Source organism: Cervus canadensis, chromosome 11 (assembly GCF_019320065.1).
Source record: "Cervus canadensis isolate Bull #8, Minnesota chromosome 11, ASM1932006v1, whole genome shotgun sequence".
Classification (NCBI taxonomy): Eukaryota; Metazoa; Chordata; class Mammalia; order Artiodactyla; family Cervidae; genus Cervus; species Cervus canadensis.
The window spans coordinates 39677444-39697843 of NC_057396.1; the positions used below are offsets into that span (position 1 = coordinate 39677444).

Consider the following 20400-nt stretch of genomic DNA (forward strand, 5'->3'; position numbering starts at 1 on the left):
AATGAGTATGAAAATAATTTACGGAAGGATACAAATACTATTCCGTAAGACCTGAAAGCTCCTCAAAGCATGAAAATGTGACACTAATAAAAGCCTACGGAGCGATCAAGATGGTGGAGGAATAGAAGGTGGAGCTCACCTCTTCCCACAAATAAAAGCCTACTACCAGTGTCAATCTGGTGAACCATACTCACAGGGAATTCTCAAAAACTAGCCAATCACTTTCCTCTTTGTTCCTTCTATGCTCCTTCAACTGACAAGCATTTCCTGAGGATCTATGCTCCTGAAGGCCATCACAACTTTCAATCTCGGCATGCATTTTCTGAGAACTGCGTTAGTCCACACAGATACCTCGCGAACACCTTGTGCTCCACAGACACTGGCTGAAGATAAACTGAAATTCCACCACTGCAGCAGTCTCCTGTCTTCCATTTAAAAATCCCTATCACACTCTCTCCTGCTAAAGATTACACGGCAGGAGAGACGTGAACCTTCTCAATGCAATGACAGCTTGTTACTGCTATTCTCTCTCAGTCACTCACTTACCAGAACTACAACAACTGGCACTCCGACAGAGGTTGGAGCAACAGCTGGAACATCCCTTAGCAGGAAGATGGGTAGCTGGTGGGAACACAAGAAAACACCAGTACCAATGCTGTAAATGCTATATTTCTTTCCTGCTCAGAACAAAAGCAGCAGTTCATCAGCTACTTTGAGTGGGACCCAGAAAGGATATCAGAGGCTAACTACAAGCCCCAGAAATACAGGGCTCACAATGTGTAGCTGTTAGGACTAGAAATAAAGCCACCATCATAGTGTAGTGTTCCTTCCTCTTTAATGTTCTAACATCAAAATTTTCAAGTGCCTACCAATTTCATCATTTTCACCACACACTTAAGAGAAAAACCTCAACAGCATTCGGCTTATTACTTTTAGTGCTATATCTCAACTTCCAAGGTTAAATTTTTTTTCCTGATCCCTAAACCCAGGTCTAAAATGATCCCTAAATCTTTCTTACTGATACCAAGTACTTACACAGGCTGTAATTTGCTCAAATACACCAACACTGAATGAAGCAGGTGACTATGAATCCTTCAAATGCAATGGTTAAAAAATGATCAAATGAATTTCCAACGCATTCTTCTTAAAGAATTAGAGGTAGGTTCTTGAAATTTAGCAAGAACTCAAATTAAGATAAAAATTCACAGAAAGCCAGAAAAAGAGCTCAAAAGCTCAGTGTACTTTGACTCCTTTCATATCTCAAAAAAAGCTTATCTTTAGGCCTTTTATCAGCACAAATTGAGGTGTCTATATACAGGAGTTATAGATAACTTAGGTTTTGAATAGGGAAACAGATGATTAAGAAAAAAGGGCACAAGGAATTTCACAGCTGAATCAACAGAAGAGACTGCAGATTTAAAACAAGAATGCTATTTCAAAACGAAGACACAATTAAAATCAACATGTAATTCACTAACTTTGGTATATAGATCAAATGAAACTTTAAGTTGTTCAAACCGATTAGCTTAAATATCCCAAGCTTTTTCTACTTCTCAGAACTACAGGAATTGAGAGATACTTACTCATAATTTTTCACAAGCTGATAGAGGCAAAGAAGAATTCCTAGCCAACATGCACTGTTGTCAGACTGAAGATAAAAGCCAATTTTGTCCACAATAGCAGTCCAGCGACTTGGATAATCATGTTTGATGATATGATGAATGCATGTAGTAAGCTGTACCCTGAAAGTCAAAAATAAACAATAAGAAGGAAGAAATACTAATAAGCCCATGACATAACTAGAAAAGCCTTCACCACAATGGAAAGATCCCACATGCCCAAGAGAAGAACCGAAGCAGCCAAATATATATATATGGCTTAAAACTCAACATTCAAAAAACTAAGATCATAGCATCTGGTCCCATCACTTCATGTCAAATATATGGGGAAACAATGGAAACAGTGAGTGACTTTATTTCTTGGGCTTCAAGAGTACTGCAGATGGTGATTGCAGCCATGAAATTAAAAGACGCTTGCTCCTTGGGAGAGAAGCTGTGACCAACTTAGACAGCATATTAAAAAGTAAAGATGTTACTTTGCCAACAAAGGTCCATGTGGTCAAAGCTATGGTTTTTCCAGTAGTCATGTATGGATGTGAGAGTTGGACTATAAAGAAAGCTGAACGCTGAAGAATTGATGCTTTTAAACTGTGGTGTTGGAGAGGACTCTTGAGAGTCCCTTGGACTGCAAGGAGATCCAACCAGTCCATCTAAAGGAGATCAGTCCTGGGTGTTCACTGGAAGGACTGACGCTGAAGCTGAAACTCCAATACGTTGGCCACCTGATGCAAAGAGCTGACTCACTGGAAAAGACCCTGAAGCTGGGAAGGATTGAAGGCAGGAGGAGAAAGGGAAGACAGAGGATGAGATGGTTGGATGGCATCACTGACTCAATGGACATGAGTTTGAGCAAGCTCTGGGAGTTGGTGATGGACAGGGAAGCCTGGAATGCTGCAGTCCATGGGGTTGTAAAGAGTCAGACACAACTGAGCAACTGAATTGCACTTTCTAGGTGGTGCAGTGGATAAGAATTCCCCTGCCAATGTGGAGGACACAGGCTTGATCCCTGGTCCAGAGAGATTCCACAAGCCGCAGAGCAGCTAATCCCGTGCACCCCAACTACTGAAGCCCATGCGCCCTAGAGCATGCAAGCTGCCAACAACTGAGCCCACATGCTACAACTACTGAAGCCTGAGTACCTAGAGCCTGTGGTCCGCAATGAGAAGCCAGCACACGGCAACAAAGAGTAGCCCCCGATTGCTGCTAGAGAAAGCCTGAGCAAAGCTACAAAGACTCAGTGCAGCCAAAAATAAATTAAAAAAAACAAGTCACTAAATAAAAACTATTACTACTGATTTAAAAGAAACCCAACAAATGTTATAAATGCAGATAACTGTATTTTTTTCATCCCCATCAACTGACAGGTTTCATTCAGAACATCAATACAATATAAAGTATATGACAGAATTCTATAATTTTCTATGCTCCCTTTCATCTGAATATAGTATATTTCACAAGTCTGACATGAAGTTTAAAGTTTTGGGTTCTAATTAATGTAAAATTAAACTGCAGTGAGAAAATAAAAAAGTAATTTTCCTGTAACAGTATTTAAGTTTTGTGCTTCAGAAAGGACAGATTTTTGGGAGGGAGCTGCGCTGGGTCTTAGTTACAGCATTAGGGATCTTTGCTGCATCTTGCTGAATCTTTCAATCGTGGCACCCTGACTCTGGAGTTGTGGCACACAGGCTTTAGTTGCTCCAGAACATGTAGGATCAAAGTTCCCCAACCAGGGACTGAACCTGCATCCCCTGCATTCAAAAGTGGATTCTTAACCCCTGGATCACCAGGGAAGTCTCCAAAACAACCAATTTTTATGTTCTGAAAGATTCCCTTTTCGGCAAACCCTGAAAATTATTACCTTCAATAATGGTTAAGTTTAAAATACATACATACCTGATGAGCTCAGGAGAGTGAATAATGGCTTCTACAATATTTTCTCGAATACAATGTCGATCTTCTTCAGGAATAGTATAAGGGGATATATCCCCTGGTGCTGTTTCCCGATCAGGCCAATACTGCGTTATCATATTTTTCAAATAGATAACACCTAAAATATAGATTAATTTGACAAAAGAATGTGAAAGCACTGTAAGCATCCCTGTGTCTACACCTCAGTTTATTTCTTTCAGACCAACCACTGCTAGTAAAGCTATCCTTTTAAAATTAAAATACTGTATTCTATTATTTTAAAAGTTGACAAAACAAGAATTTAATGTTGGCTACAGTAATCACCCACAAAGTCATTATTAAACATACAGTCTGCAGGAGTTGGTGATGGACAGGGAGGCCTGGCATGCTGCCGTTCATGGGGTCGCAGAGTTGGACATGACTGAGCAACTGAACTGAACTGAACTGAACTGCAATAACTCTGCAAACTAAAACAAAATCGTTTTTACAGTACATTTACACACAACACTTTTCACCCTCTTTTCTGTAGGAAAGCTGTTTTACCAAGTCTGTTTTTTAAATGAAACTTTTAAATAACAAAACAGCACACACATATCAATAAATTTTCTACTTAATCCTGGACTCCAGAACTGTGAGAAACAGCCTCTGAGTATTTCTTTCTATCATAATGCACCAAAGAAGTGGATGTATATGCTTATTTGTACAACTTTGATTCAGTATTTTAAAAAGTGTTTGGTCAAACAAAACACATAAACAAGTGGGAACTGCACTGCAAGAACCTCATTATTCACTCTACTCCATCCAGAATGCTTGAGCTCTACTACAAAGACAGTAAATGTATCTTTCAAAGTCTAACAAACGAAACCACCATATACCATGCACTATACAATATAATTCAGTAATTATAAGAATGTACATTTGAAAGTAATGATACTTTAAAAATTAGGACCAATTCCACAGTTCAGTTGCTTCTGGCTTTGTACATACTAAAAAAACAACTTTCTAGTAGAATTTAATTTTGCTAAAACATATAATCAAGTTTCTAATGTGCTTAAGGTCCTTCCTAAATCCAAAGGCTTTCAACATCATAGTAAAAATTTTGAGATTTAAAGGCAAGGATTCTTATCTAAAAAAATAGCCAAAGGGGAAAATGTCAACTTCATTAGTAAAAGAGAAATGACAGTTAAAATAGTCAAACCAACCTTTTCCTATTTAACTAGAAAATCTTTTTAAAGATTTACTGTTGACCAAGGTTCAGTGAAATTACCGTATTTTATAGACACAAAAGTCCCATTTGTGTTATTTATATGCCGATTTTAAAAAACTCATAACTTCCATTCATTCATTCATTTACTGAGTACCTTCACTGTGTCAGGCAATTCTTCAGGCACTCAGAATACAACTGTTAACCATACAGACCTTATGTTAAATTCCAACAACCGAGAAAGGTTTCAGAGCATATGGAACATTAAGGTAAATCATTTAGTCATTAAAACATAAATTTTAAGATGAACACTATCTTAAAGGGAGAAAAGGGATGTGCTTGCATTAAATAAAGTAAGCGGAAAACTTTTTTTTAAAAACAAAATCGGTGTAAGGAAAAAGAACAGCAAAAAATAACTCCAGAATATAAGTGGTTTTTCCAGAACAGTAAAGTTATTCACAGTTTATATGTCCTATAAGAAATACACCTGCAAATAAATAACAAGCACTAAAGATGTGAATTTCATTACTTTGCTGACTAACAGATAATATCAGAAGTAGCATGCCACATCTTCATAGACTCTGATACTGAAGGAACTAATATTTGTTGAAACTGTGACTAAGAAATAGTATCTTTTAAATGGTTAAATAGAACAGTAAAAGCAAATAACTGGAGGTTTGTATCTTAGAATCATCCATCATGGAAGGAAACAGAAAATGGAGAATCTTGCAATAAACCTCATCCATTTTCCAGCTTCTTTCTTAATTCAGTGAAATACCACTTCCTTGAAACTCTGCCACCAGATATCAAGGTACTTGTGACAGTTTGTAGTAAACACAAGGGGGGCAAATCAATTTTTCGGGAAGAAAATCACTGAAGGATCTTCCTAAGACACATCTGCTATTCAACTATGAACCTTTCAAACATTATTTACATATATCCAAGAAAATAATTCAGGAAACTTGCCTGCCTGTCTCACAGGTAAATCCAGTTGTTCCGACATAGTAATCTGAAGCAGCGTTGAAACAAAATTCAGAGACTTGTGTGCCTACAAATAAAAAAATATATTTTAAATTTCTGCAAATAAATATTCTTAGTACTCTTATTTCACTACTTGGCTGGCACAAAAGGCTCTCCTCCACTAGTTGGTTCCACTATTTCCTACCACTCACATATAAGGAACACACACACACAAAATGCAGTAACCTAACTCCTAAAACCTTCACATGTTTGCATTTGCCTACATTCTGTTGAACTTCTAACCACATCGGTGGCAGCAGCTCACAAACGGTCTCCTCTGTGATACCTATTTCCCCAATTCAGTAATAATTTCTCCAGGGATATTCTATTAAGTGGCCAGACAAAAACAAAATGAGCAAAAATCAATTAACATGAGGGGGTCGTTTCCAAGGTGCTAATAACATTTTGTGTCATAATACAGCTGTTTTATAAGTGTGTCCAGTCTGTGAAAATTAATCAACTGTATCCTCATGATCATTTTTCTGTATGCATGCTATATTTAAAATAGCTTTGAACATACAACAAAAGTAGGATATAAACTGCATGACTTAGTAAATGAATTTACATGAATATACAAAGCAACACATACAGAAAATAATGAAATGCACCAAAAATGCTAATGAGTTATATCTGGGATGGTAGAATTACAGAGGTTTTCTATTAGCCAAATTTTATGCCATGATCCTGGACTGCTTTCATTAACAACACAAAAAAGTTAGTTAATTCCTAAATCTGTCATATTTACTTTTGATTTATTAAAAAAGAACTGAAATCTCTTCTTATATGTATTCTCATTCCCTCGTCCGCAATATAAACACCTCCTATAATGTCCTTCCAGCCCAAGTTTCAGTACTTTTCTGCACATGTTCACATGGACACTGTGATTTTTAGTTTCCTCCTTACAGACTTTTTCATGCATTCTACAAACACATTCTTAGAAACTGAAGAATTTCCCTTCAGATATAAAAAATGTCTTCCACGTAAGACCCAAAGGGTTACTCTGCTCATTCAGTCACTCCAAAAATTATTTACTTAGTTGTTCTTGGTGCAAAACACTATGCCAGGACCTGAAAACACAAGGTTGAACAAGACAGTAAGTCTCCATTACCTCTTGGAAAATGAACAATGAAGGAAAACAAGATAGCCAAACAGGTAGCTATAATAAAGTATCAATATAATGGAAGAAATAGAAAACACTATGGAAGAATCAAAAGTACAATCTCCTAACCCAGAAGTGGTATTTAAATTTAAGACCTGGACAGGAGCAGTTAAATAAATAAAGGGGAGGAATTTACCCTTTTCAGTACTCTAAATAGATCTGAACAGTTAACCATTATCACTTTCATGAAACACCCTTCCATCTAAATCGTTCATACATCACTTTTCCTGGTACCTTTCAGTTTCCTTTGGTTGTTTCTCATTCTGTCTACATGGTTCAAGAACTTGGTCATAGGCCATCTTTTCTGCTCCCTAGCTGATTTCATGCAACTCCTATCTTTAAATACCATCTATAAATCAAATGTAGTTTCCAGTCTAGGACACACTAACAGACCTAGTCAACATCCCTACCTCCATTATCTCACAGGATTTTCAGACTTATATGATGAAATCATTTTTTCCCCTAAAAGTTGTGAGTCTTCCTTCCTTGTACCACCCCTCCCAACCTGTCATCACTATCCTCCATTATTCATATCTGAAAATTGAATGTCATCTTTAATATGTTCCTCTTCTTTTAAAATTAAAAAAAAATTTTTAAATTTATTTATGTTTGACTGTGCTGGGTCTCTGTTGCTTTGTACATGCTTTCTCTAGAGCAGAGACTACTCTTCCTTGCAATGCCCAGGCTTCTCACTGCAGTGGCTTCTCTTGTTGCAGAGCACAAACTTTAGGGCACTCTGGCACAGTAGTTGCTGCCCACAGGCTTTTTCACCCCTCAGCATGTGGAATCTTCTCAGAGCAGAGATTGAACCCATGTCTCCTGCACTGGCAGGCAGATTCTTAACCACTGAATCACCAGGGAAGTCCACTTTCCTCTTCTTATCCCAACTCAATACATCAGACCCTATCAATTGCATAGCCAAAATGGTTGTATAATTGATATATCCACTTTCTCCACTCCCACTAACACCAACCTAGTCCAAGTGACTATCATCTCTCTTAATGTAACCATTTGCCTCCCCAACCATTCTCTATTTAGTACTCAATAATCATTAAAATTATAAAGTAATCCCCTTAAAACACATCTTTTAACAATTTTCTACTGTATTTCCTAAGGCCTAAAAGGCCCTGTCTTATCTTGCTCTGCCTATTTCATCAGCCTCACTTAAACTTTCTCATCCCCCTCATTGCCCCACCTTAGGTTTTTGCAACAATAAACATTACCCCATTTCAGAGTCTTTCTGCCTACATCACTCTTCTCTCCAATGCTCCACCAGGGTTAACTGGTCCACACCTTTATTCTTTAGGTCTCAGTTAAAACATTTCCTTAGAGAAGCATTTCCTCACTGATCACACTGGGGCTAAGTAGGGCTCCCAATTACTCTCATAAGCTCCAAGGTTTCTTTTTCCACTTCATAATAATTATTACATATTTGTAGACTGGTTTTATGTCTGCCTCTCCTATTAGACTCAAGATACATTAGGAGTAAAGACTTTACTATCTTTATATCCAGTTCCTCATGTTTGGCATTCAAGATAATCAACAAATTAATTAAAAGAATAACTGAATGAATTAACAGAAAAGGTGCCTTAGAGGCAGCTGTAATCACACAGAGGTTGTGGAGCAAAAAAAGCATATTTGTATTTTTAGACTGGTAAGCACACAAAGACCACTACTATGATACTTCTTAAGTCATTAATATTACAGCAATATATCTTATCTTCTGCATAAAACTGTGAACTCTATGAATGAACTGCTAGAATTCAAGACAGTACTGGTTATAAACCTAAGTGATGTCATGTCCTACATTTTTAACTCCTGAGCAAGTTTAATTCAGCAAATCTAATTTTTTTATTGTGAAGGTTAATTTTATTTAACAAATATTTATGGCACTGTTTTGTAAAGATTCTTTTCCCATATAGGCCATTACAGAGTACTGAATGGAGTTCCCTGTGCTATACCAACAGGTTCTTATTAATTATCTCTTTTATATATAGTAGTATATACAAGTCTGTAGCAAATCTAACTCTTAATTACAAAATCAATGTAACAAAATCTACTTCACAAGATAGCTATAAGGAAATAACACGAAATTCGTATTTTAGCAAACATCAAAACCTAACAAACAGGGAGTTCCCTGGTGGTCTACTGGTTAGGATTCCAGGCTTTCACTACCATGGCCAGAGATTAATCCCTGATCAGGGAACTAAGAATCCTGCAAATTGTGCAGTGTGGCCAAAAAACAAGAACAACAAAAAAACACACAAAAACCATACCTCATCTTTCTCAGAAAGTATGTTCTAAAGTCAGTAGGGCATAAATTGACTTTGCCAAATTACTTTTCAGTACGTTAAATCACTCATAAAATACAACATGTAGTTTCATTTATATATAACACTCTCCTGAGGTCCCAATTCTGCAGTTTATCTTTCTGAGTAGAAAAAGACTGCTTTCTATGACTGGAACTCCAAATGAGGTTGTTGGTTTACATTTAGGAGTCACTTTATAACAACAAAAACCACCACACAACAGCCACTGTTTTTGTTGGTTGGACACAGACAGCTACGCGTGAGTTAGAAGTGAGCATGTGCTGCTCGGCGTATCTTCCTATAACATAATAGGTACTATACGTTATAATAACAAGGGACCTTTATCAATTTCTAACTTCTCAAGGTTTAAACAATACAAAAAAACCCCTTAACAGTACTTGAAGGAAACCAAGGTGAAAATTTTTATCATCTTGGTGGAGAAAACCTAAGCCTAACACTTTAAAGGGTGAAAGACATGAAATAGTTTTGGTATCAAGTAGATAAAAGTAAAGCTTCATAGGCTTCAGCCCTGCCTTGGTATAAATAATGTTGAGGGGGAAAAAAGAAAAATATCGCGGCATCTGAGGAAGTGTTAATCACTTCAAAACAAAAATCAGCAAATATGTGCAAGCAAATTACAAAATAATTAGCACAAGGAGTTGCCTAGTCGCTTCGTGGTTAGGATTCCAGGCTTTCACTGCCAAGGCCCAGGTTCGATCCTTGGTTGAGTAACTGAGATCCCACAAGCCACATGGCCACACACACACACACACACATACACACACACACACACACACACGTCAAGTGGACAAGACAACGCTACCCTAAAACAATACATGCAATACCAAAGCGCTGACCAAGATAAGAAAGAAAAAAAAATGGAATTCAATGCTGGTAGATATATAAAATGGTACAACCATATTGGAAAACTGGCATTATCTGACATGTACTTATCTTATAACCTAGCAATTTCCCCCTTATATATTCAAGAGAAATAAGGGCTTATGTTCACAATAATACCTGTCTATTAACACGTGACTATATAAACAAACTGTGGTATAATTCATACATGAAATACTATACAATAATTTAAAAAAAACCCCAACTTATGAAATCAATAATACAGATCTCAGAAACATGTTGAGAAAGAAGCCAGACTATATCATACTATGTGATCCTATTAACATGAAGTTTAAGAACAGGTGAATCCGAACTACAATTAACAGAAATCAGAGTAACAGTAACCTAAAGAAAGGTACTGATTAGGAAGAGGCTCAAGGGAAAGTTCGAGGCCAATGAAAATGTTTTCTCTATCTGTCTATCTATCTTAATCTGGAGGATGGTACCTAGGTAAAAGCTGACTGAGCTGTACATATTTTTGAGCTTTGTATTTTATATAAATTATCCCTCAAAAGAAAAAAAAATCAACAAGATTACTTATACGTGAACATTCACAGCATTATTCATAACCAAGTGGAAACAACTCAGATGTCCTTCAATGGGTAAGCAAAATGTAAGCATATCCACTCATTCATGTAACATTATTCAGTAATAACAAAGAATGAAGTACTGACACACACATAGTACAATACGTATGAAGCTTAAAAACATTACACTGTGTGAAAGAAACCAGTCACCAAAGACTACAGATTGTATGAGTTCATTTGTATCAAATGTCCAGAATAGGTAAATCTATGGGCAGAAAGCAGCGGAGGACTGGAGGTGTGTAGGAGGAAGCAGGGAGTGACTGCTAATAGTATGGGTTTCTTATTGGGGTGATAAAAATGCTCTAAAGTTTGCGGTGATGGATCCATAACTGTGCATATACTAAAAAAAAACCCTGAACTGGATACTAAAGTGACTGAATTCAATAAACTTATTATTTTAAAAAGCCAGCAAAACTAAACATTGAAAATAAGTACTAATTCATCACTCTATTATTTTGTCACTTTGAATGCTTTCAGAAATACACCAGCATAAATCCAAAAAGTACAACTGACCAAAAAAACTGTTACGTTCAGACAACTGAGCTAGACTAAGGTTAAGAAAGAAGGGGTATTTATTTCTATCAGCAGGAATAGCACAAGCAATATCAACCTTGGACATCTGTCTACTGGTCCCATCCATCTGAAATCCCTAGTGGAGGAAGCCTTGTCGTCATCTCCCAAAAAAGGTAACAAATGGACTCAATTAAATTAGTACCAAATATCAAACATCAGGTTCTCAAGAAAAAAACTGAGACAAAAAGTAGGTTCATCATCACTGGAGGGTGGGATGGGGATTAACTATAAGCTGAAATTGAGGCATCTTATTGGGATAACGGAAAGTTTCCAAAACTAGATTGTTCTAATAGCCATACAACTCCAATCTACTAAAAATCAGTGATTTTCACTTAAAACAGGTAAATTTTATAATATATAAATTATACCTCAATTAAGTTTAAAAATGGGGAAAAATGCACAGATCTGTATAGTTATAAATGAGTAAAAATATACAACTAACTGTATAAGTTAGGAAAAACCTCTTTCAAGCGCTGGGTAATCTCTAACAACTTTCTGGATTCTTGGATAGAGCAAACTATCACATATTTAGAAGAATTTCTATCACATGTTAACTACTAGTATACTAATTATCATAAATTTTAAACATCTTTATATTTTATAATATAAAAAATAAATTTAAGTAAAAATATCACTAGCATCAACTTTAATCACAAAGTCTGGCAAACACTGATTAGGCTTCAGAAGATGCTACAATAAATCTTTTATTGAGCCTAAGTATAAATGTAACTTCTGGATGCTGACATTAATTAGGGGCCCTCCTCAAGCTCCTGGCATCTAGCAGTCAGAGAACCAGGAGAAGTGAAGCAACAAATGGGTCATTATATAATCATACAGCTAAAACTGCTAATACTCAGGTTTAAAAGCTGCTCACCACAACACAGAACTACCTTTCTAGGCAACTTCTTACCTTCTCATTATTCGTCATCAATACAGATAACTAACATTCACCCTTAACCCACCTCAACAAAATTCTTCAACTCCATTTCCTTTAACTCCACTCCACTTACCAGTACTTTACAACATGCCATATACTATAAAGATGAAAGATCACCATTTCAAGGTAGGGTGGGAGAGTAATTCTAATTAGACTGACAGTTTTTTAGTTAGTTTTTAGTAAGTTTTTTAGTTAGACCCTAAAGCAGTTAAACCCACAGAAATGAGAAGAAAAGATTTTTAAAAGGAAAAGAAGTATGGGTTATGTTAAAGAAATTACTAGGAGAATGAAAGAACAGTTAAAGACAAAAATGAATTGGTAGATTGTGATCACATCAAGATCTATTAAGTGTGAACTTATTTTTTTGAAAGTTTTTACATGATCAGATCTATCCTGTAGGAAGATAAGCAGCATGAGGATGTAATTCTAGGACAGATGACTATGAAACATTACAGATAGAAAACTATCATTATAAAAGCTAAAAATAAGCCTGAAATCTTCTACTTCACAGGCAGCTCCTTTACTCCCCAAAATAAGTCTGACTACAAAAGGGGGAAAAAAAAAAAGAAAGACATATATATCACATAAACACATTTCCCCTGACCCTATTACCCTTTTAACCTACAAACTTATTCCTAGTGAAGCTGAAGCTCCAATGCTTTGGCCACCTGATGTGAAAAACTGACTCACTAGAAAAGACCTTGATGCTGGGAAAGACTGAAGGCAGGAGGAGAAGGTGACGACAGAGGATGAGATGGTTGAATGGCATCACGACTCAATGGACATGAGTTTGAGCAAGCTGCGGGAGTTGGTGATAGACAGGGAAGCCTGGAATGCTGTAGTCCATGGGGTCACAAAGAGTTGGACACAACTGAGCAACTGAACTGAACTAGCATTTCACTCACTAATCCCGTAATCAGATATTGTTTTCTCCAAGGTTATCAATACATTAAAATAAAAGACTCTCCCAGCAAAGTCTTCATTTTCGTTTTATTTCTCTCATTTAGAAATGTCAACAACCCTTTTTTCTAATAGCTTTTTACTTATTGTAAAAGGAATTCATGCTCACTGGTAGAAACATTTTGAAATTTATTCACGGAAAAAGGAAACCAATCTTCTTACTTGAAATTCCTTTTCTTGCCTTCCTCCTACTTTTCTGCACAATTCTCCCATCTCCTTTTCCATATTTCTCAGAGTCCCCAAAATGAGCATGGCCCAAGTGTGTGCTGCACTCCAGTCCACCCCACACCTCCGGACCACACTCCCTTTCTCTCACTTCACTTGGAAAAGAAAAATTACTTTTCTATTACTGCCTTCTATCCTAAACTTCAGTTCCACATTCCCAATTGCCTCCTAGACATTCTCTCCTTGGGGTTTACAGCTCCTCAAATCAGACAAAACTTTTTAGTCATGCTTTCTTCAATATCAATTTCCCTTCTAGACCCACATTTTCCAATGTAATCACCCAATGTCAGTCTCTTTTAAAGCTTACTCTTTAATAGGTAACTTTTTATTATTTCTTGCCATTTTGGAATGTAACCAAACAAACCTTCAGTTACTGTACTTTACATCATTTACAAGGAAGAGAAGGGCTTAATGGGGCACTCTGACATCAGAGTTTACATAAAATGAATACAGCCAGATAATTTCAAGAGCCAAGGAATGTCTTCCCTCTCTGCTTTACTAAAGAAGTTGACAAAGGCAAATACTGTATCTTTTTTACCTATATGAAATATGAGGCACAGTAAGGGTAAGTCAGTGTAGTGGTAGAATCAGGACCAGGTTGAGGGTCTTCATTGTGTCTTCCTGCCTTTCATTAAAAGTGGTAATGCTTTCCAATTAAGGAGTTTTTAAACACTTAATTACAAATTATCAGCGACAAAAAATATTTACAAAAGAAAAGCCAAACTTTAAATCAAACTCATCATTAACTCATCATTACTGCGCCACTGACAGATATGCATGCATCGCTAATTCTGAAAAGGAAAGTTGTTTTCTTACCAGTATTACTAATACACTGTTATTTTTCCTTCAGATCTTTAACATGTCATGTCACTGAATAACTTCCTGTCTAACGGTCCAAGAATCCAGGGACTTTCCCTCTACAAAATTCACAACAGTACCTACTTCATGACATTCCTAATTAAGGAATGTTACCTGCTCAGACTACAAACTATTCCATCTTCCAAAAATATACACCATAGTCTCAAAAATACTTGCTGAATTTTTAGACATGCCAAACTGCTGTCATTTTGCACTTTTCCAGACCTAAGATTTTCCTTAAACATTTCATAAGCCTTTAATAAAATAAAATAAACCAATTATAAATAAATATATCACTTACAGTTGTAATAGTAACCATCTGTGAAGATACCAGATGTGACTTAGGCAGTTCATGAATTTTAAAGATAAACACAAAATATCAAGAAACTTACCAAAGCTACGTCCTCTTACTTTTTATTCACATAAAGCATGTGAAAAAGCAACATTTCTGCCCACATAACTATTTTATAGCACATTAAGCCTAGGAACTGTGGGTTTAAGAGATTTAAAAGAGATTTATGGTTAGGAAATGGCAACCCACTCCAGTATTCCTGCCTAGAGAATCCCACAGACAGAGGAGCCTGACAGGCTACACAGAGTCCCTGGGGTCACAAGAGTTGGACACAACCTAGTGACTAAACCATGGTTAGGAAAATAGTTGTAGGTGACAGAGCTTAACAAGAGGCGTGAGCAGCGTGAGTGAAAATCTGCACACAGAAAGGTTTCCAATGAGGAACACCGGCAGCTAAAGCAAGAGAGCAGAGATGTTGTCCTCTGTTATAATAATCTGCCAAAAACCTTCAGACATATTTTATCTTGCAAATGAAAATGAAAAAACAAGCATTTCTAAGTGTGTGTGTGTATACAGATGGGAAAGAACAGTCTTTGTATTCAAAAACAAATAGTCACTAGAATATAAGAAACAATGTTGAATGAATACCAAATACACACATTTTAGATAACCTAAAAAATTTTTTTAATTGCGCTTCTAGATATATTAGACTATATAGTATACAATCTCAATGAGAATTGAAAGATCCCTGTAACACAAATCTACTTTAACAATTCAAGGATGAGTATTCTTAACATTTCCATTATTCAAGTTTTTATTTCTCTTTGCATTCAACAAATATTTATTGCCCATAATGTGCCAGGCAGTGTGCTTATAAGAGTACCAATTTTCATGCTGCAATATAATAATGCTATCCACTACTGAGCTAGGTGCCCAAATAACAGGTTATGTGTCCTCTCTCCATCAGTTTTGATCATCTGCCACTGAGATGAACAACTACTAACTTAGGTAGGAAATGAAATGTATTGCGTGTTGGATTGGTTAATCAATTGGCACTTAAACAGTAATTCAAATACTCTGGAGAGAACTTAGTAGTTCTACAATTTTTACATTCATCATTTTGCTCAACCCACACAACACAATGACATACCATGATAACATAATGAAAATGATGCTTAAAAAGAGGTTAAATTAATACCCTTCAACTAGTGGAGAAATCTTCAGTAGTTAAAAAAAAAAATTAAAATGGTTTTCTCCAGTCTTTGAGGCAAAGCTTGTTACATGAACATATTTCAAACTGAGACATGGTAATGGGTTCCAAATTATAACAGCGGTTCAAAAAAAAAGATCAACATTCATAACATACTACAGAGTTAAGTGAGGAATACTAAAACAGATTTATCTTGAAAACATCTGTCAAAAAGAGTGTCCATACAGTGGTCTTTAACAATCTACTGGAACTTAATATGTAATATAAAAAACATATAAATACCCTTAAAATTCCTGAAGTGGAGGTCATACAAGAAACCTAAAGCCTATATTGTTATCTACTATAACAGGAAGTCAGTAAAGCCTACCATTAACAAGCAAAGAATAACAGAAACAAGATGTAAGAATTCCTGACCTTGTGAAACTCAAAAGTTATACTGGGGAAACAGTAAGTACAATACATATGATAAATCAGTGACACAGAGAAAAATAAACAAGTGAAGGGAGACAGGGAGCATGGTAGGCAAGTCACTCCTTAGGGATATGGACACAGCGGAACAGTGACAGAGGGAAGTGAGAGAACAAGTTTGGGAGGCAAATGAATAAAAGGGGTTCCAAGCAAATGGAACAGTCAAGTGCAATCTCTGAGACGGAAAATTTTGGTTTGGTTTTTAAACTATTTACTTTGATAATATTAAAAATTTTTAGAGTTAGTGATTACTTCACTTAGCTGAAGAGATTCATTCAATGGCAATGATCTTTTTCTTCTAACTAAATGAACCAATATGTAGCTTCAGTTGAAAGAGCCATCATCATGATGGAATGATCCATTTACCCTATTTTATCCAAAGTAAGAAGAGCTTGCCAGAAGAGTAGCCAGATGCTACTTCCTTGTTCTTACTACAGTCAAGCTTCTTCAAGACTTATCTGGGATTTATTTCTTCCTAAATCAAGGTTCTGCTACAAGAAAGTCAAAGCAAAAAGCATTCAAATACAAGCAAGACTGGAAATTAGAATATGCTAATTAACAGAAAAGTTATCTTAGGAGAATTACTAAAAAATCTAGGTGCAATAACTGAAAGAAAAGTGCAAAATATAAGTAGCTAACAATTACAGAAATACAGGCCAGGTATCAATTTTTTTTTTAAAGAAAAGATAAGCAGTGTTCATACTCCAGAAAATTTCAAAACCCTAATAGCAGCTTAACTGTTAAGTAATAAATGCTTTGAATATTACTTTGTTTATCTTCTAAAAACTAGCCTGTTAAATACTTACCCCAAGTCTCTATTACAAGATGTTAGTACATACAACTGAACTGAGCTGCTTGAAGAATAAATAAATTTCAAATTTGCAGTAAGTATTACTTACCCAATTTTCCTACAAAGGAACCAATTCTTTCAAATAATAACTTCTCTAATTAATAATTACACACAAGTATATTTAGTCAAAATAATGTGATTTAGGGCAAAGTCATGGTAGAAATCACTATGACTGAACTTGTAGTGTGTTTAGCACATCATAAACAAAATAATGTTCATCTTAACATGCGTCTATCACAAAACAAATCAAAAAGTGATTCATAACTCTCTCCATAGTTTAGTAATGGTTTAGAGTGAATTTCTTTCAACTATTTTATATCCAAAAGCAATCTATCCTCCTACCAACGTGACTTTCAGCCTAAGAATTTGAGCATCATTTTTGGCAAGATCTAATGGTCTTCCATATAAAATAGATTTAACTTTTTATTTTGAAATAACTTTACACTTAATTTGTCTAAATTCTGTGGATGAGCTTTTTAAAATTTAAGTTCACTGAGGCCAGGGATCTCTAAACAGCAAGGTACACTGAAGATGTTCAATTCATATTAGTCAATATAAAGTTTTAGAAGTGTTTACCTACCAGCTAAGAGGAGCTTAAATTAACTGACATTCTATTTTAAAGAGGAATTCTACCTTAAAAATAAAGACATAAACCTCACTAAAGCTGGACAAATCCATAGGGAGACACAGGAAGTGACAGGGATCCTTTTGAAAGTCTTTATAATACTCCAACAGAAGTTGCAGAAATTTAGAAACAAGGAATGAAACGGAAGAGAGTACAATTAAATACCCACATAATAAGACTGCTTTGCAAAGAGTGGTCTCTCCAAAAACATGGGGAGAAAAATAAACCAATCCTCAGAGAGTTGATATGGACCTTGGCACGTTTCAAGGCACTGTCTTACATCGTCTCCCTTGACCTCTCAGCAAACCCTCTGGCCTAATTTTATGAATGGGAAAAAATCAGCATCGAAAGGTTAAGCGCCTTGCCCAAGGTCAGTTCAGAAATTAGCGGTGTAGCTCTACCTAGAAGGTTGCGCTTCACCTGACACTTTCCACTAAATAGCCCTGCCTTCCCCAGCGAGGCAATAATAGAGTAGAAGAGCAGTGAATCAGACTCCTATGGGTGTCCCGCACTACCCTCACCCTGCCTAAGAAGTGGGGGCTCGCCTCTGAAAGCTGTCCCTAGCAACTCAGCCGGGGAGGAGAAAGTTGTGCAGGTCACCCATCAGCCCAGCAAAGGGACAAGCTGACAGGCGCAGCCTCCAGTGGACCAGCTCTGCATTCCCAGGAGCCCCTCCAAATCCGGCGCCAGCAAGACTCCTCCCGGAAACGTCTGAAAACCTCACGGTGACTTTCGCCCCCTCCTGGGCGCGAGAACAAGCTGGGAATGAGCCAGAGGGCGGCCGGCCACCCGAGCCAGCCATGTGTCCAGCCCGTCAAGCCCGCCTCGCCCTAGCCGGCCCCTCATGCCTCCACCGCAGCCAGAGGCCCAGCTCAGGATCCGACGCAAACCGTGGCCGGCGCCACCACTACCGCAGCAGCCAAAGGGCCCCGGCGTGGCACTCGTCGTCAGGTCCCCGCCCCACCCCTCCAGTTGGGCCCCTCAGCGACGCCGTCCGCGCCTCTGGCCAGGCCGGTATGGCTCGGCCTGCCACAGTCCGCCCGCCCGCCGCCGCCGCTGCCACCGCCACCGCCACCCCGGCGTCCTTACTTCATTGAGCTGGCGCTCCGCGGCCTCACGCAGGGCTGGGTCCATGGTGCCCCGCAGGGCCTCGATAATGGTGTTGGGGTCCATCGCAACGCGGACGCGGTTAAACCCGGGGCTCGGGTGCTACTGGGCCAGGAATAGCGCCGCTCACTGCGCACATGGACCCGCCGCGCTCCGCAGCGGCAACCGGCGCGAAAGGAAAGAGAAGCGCCAAGGCCCCGGATAGAACCTCTTCTCCTCGGCGTGGAGGCGGGAGATGCTCGGGCCACTTCCTGTCGGCGCGCCGGTGGAGCACCTTGGGAGATGTAGTCCACTGGTGCGATGTAGTCCACTTGTGCGATCCGCAGCCCACGTGGCCCTGAGCTGTCGCTCCTACAGACAGTACTTGCTATTGAAAAAGAAAAAAATGTTCCAACTTCTCAGAAAGAGAATTAAAACAATTACAAAGATGTCACACAATAATATACCTTTGGTAACCATAAAGTAAGGCTGATGCAATGTGTCTTGCTAGTAGTTGTGTAACTGAAGGAAGTCTTTTGAAAAGCAATTTGAGATGTTTCTAAATGCCGTTTATAATCTTTGACCCAAGTAATCCCATTTGAAACTTGGTCTTAAGGAAGTAACACAAAGGGTTAAATGAGCTTTATGTGTTAAAGGTGTTTATCACATTATATACTGATAATTAAATATTAAAATTATGATTTATTTCGAGTATCCAAATTTTGGCACAGACTTTATACAGATCACCTCTAAATGCAGAATAAAAGCATAATTTTTATTAAAACCCACCTTCTTTAAACCTTAGTTTCAGAAAGGTTAAATAATTTACTCAGGATCACTTAGTAAGAGGTTCACTTAGGACTTCAAACCTAGGATGTTTCTGTTTTCAAAGTTTTCATTCTCTCCAATGAATTGTTGCCTCTCAAGAGAAATGTGGAACCATAGGGGAATGATTAAGCAAATAACAGGAATCCAGTCAATTAAAATTTTAACAGTCACCAAAAATTATAAGTATTGTATACCTTGTAACAACACAAACATTTAAAAATAGATACAACTTTATAACAGACAAAAACTGGTAAATAAGACTAGCGAGGGAAAGTAAGTGATTTTCTAGCATGGTGAGATTTTGAGTAATTCCCTTTCACACCTCTTATTGTTGTAATAAAGTTATGTAAGTGTATTTATTTTAAGTGAATCTTACATTACAGCCTTCAAATGCAGTTTGTTAAAAGATCACTTTTTGTTTTTTCTTTACAGAAAGGAGAAGCGAGGACACAAAAGGCTTTCCCTGGAATAACAGGTTTTGCAATATTAATCTCTTATGTGCCAGCCATTATGCCTGGAAGTGAAGTATAATTATTCCTGATTTACAAATGAAGACTCCAAGGCTTAGATCGTGAAAGATCATAAGATTTTCGTAATATAACCTTTAGTTAGGTCTATTATTGTACGGATACAATCTGTTTAGGAATTTTGTCTCCCTGTTCCATCCTTCAAATGTAAGGGCCTTGAAAATGATGATTATGTTTTAACTCACTTTTGCATCTTCACCTATCACAGAGCTTGAATGTCTACTAAGAGTTCAACAAATACTTGTAGTTGTCAGG

At 37.3% G+C, this 20400-nt stretch overlaps 1 protein-coding gene across 1 annotated transcript in view; it reads right to left on the reverse strand.

Moving 5' to 3' along the window:
- The window catches only part of IPO7 (importin 7), a 46701-nt gene extending 27670 nt beyond the window's left edge, over positions 1–19031 (reverse strand). The window contains exons 1-4 of the mRNA XM_043480723.1: positions 18794–19031; positions 5698–5779; positions 3513–3666; positions 1584–1742 (exon numbers count right to left, since the gene is read on the reverse strand). Coding sequence (XP_043336658.1) covers positions 1584–1742; positions 3513–3666; positions 5698–5779; positions 18794–18877 — 479 coding nt within the window. The 5' untranslated portion in view covers positions 18878–19031. The remainder of the gene's footprint in view (positions 1–1583; positions 1743–3512; positions 3667–5697; positions 5780–18793) is intronic.
- Between the last annotated feature and the right edge of the window lie 1369 nt (positions 19032–20400).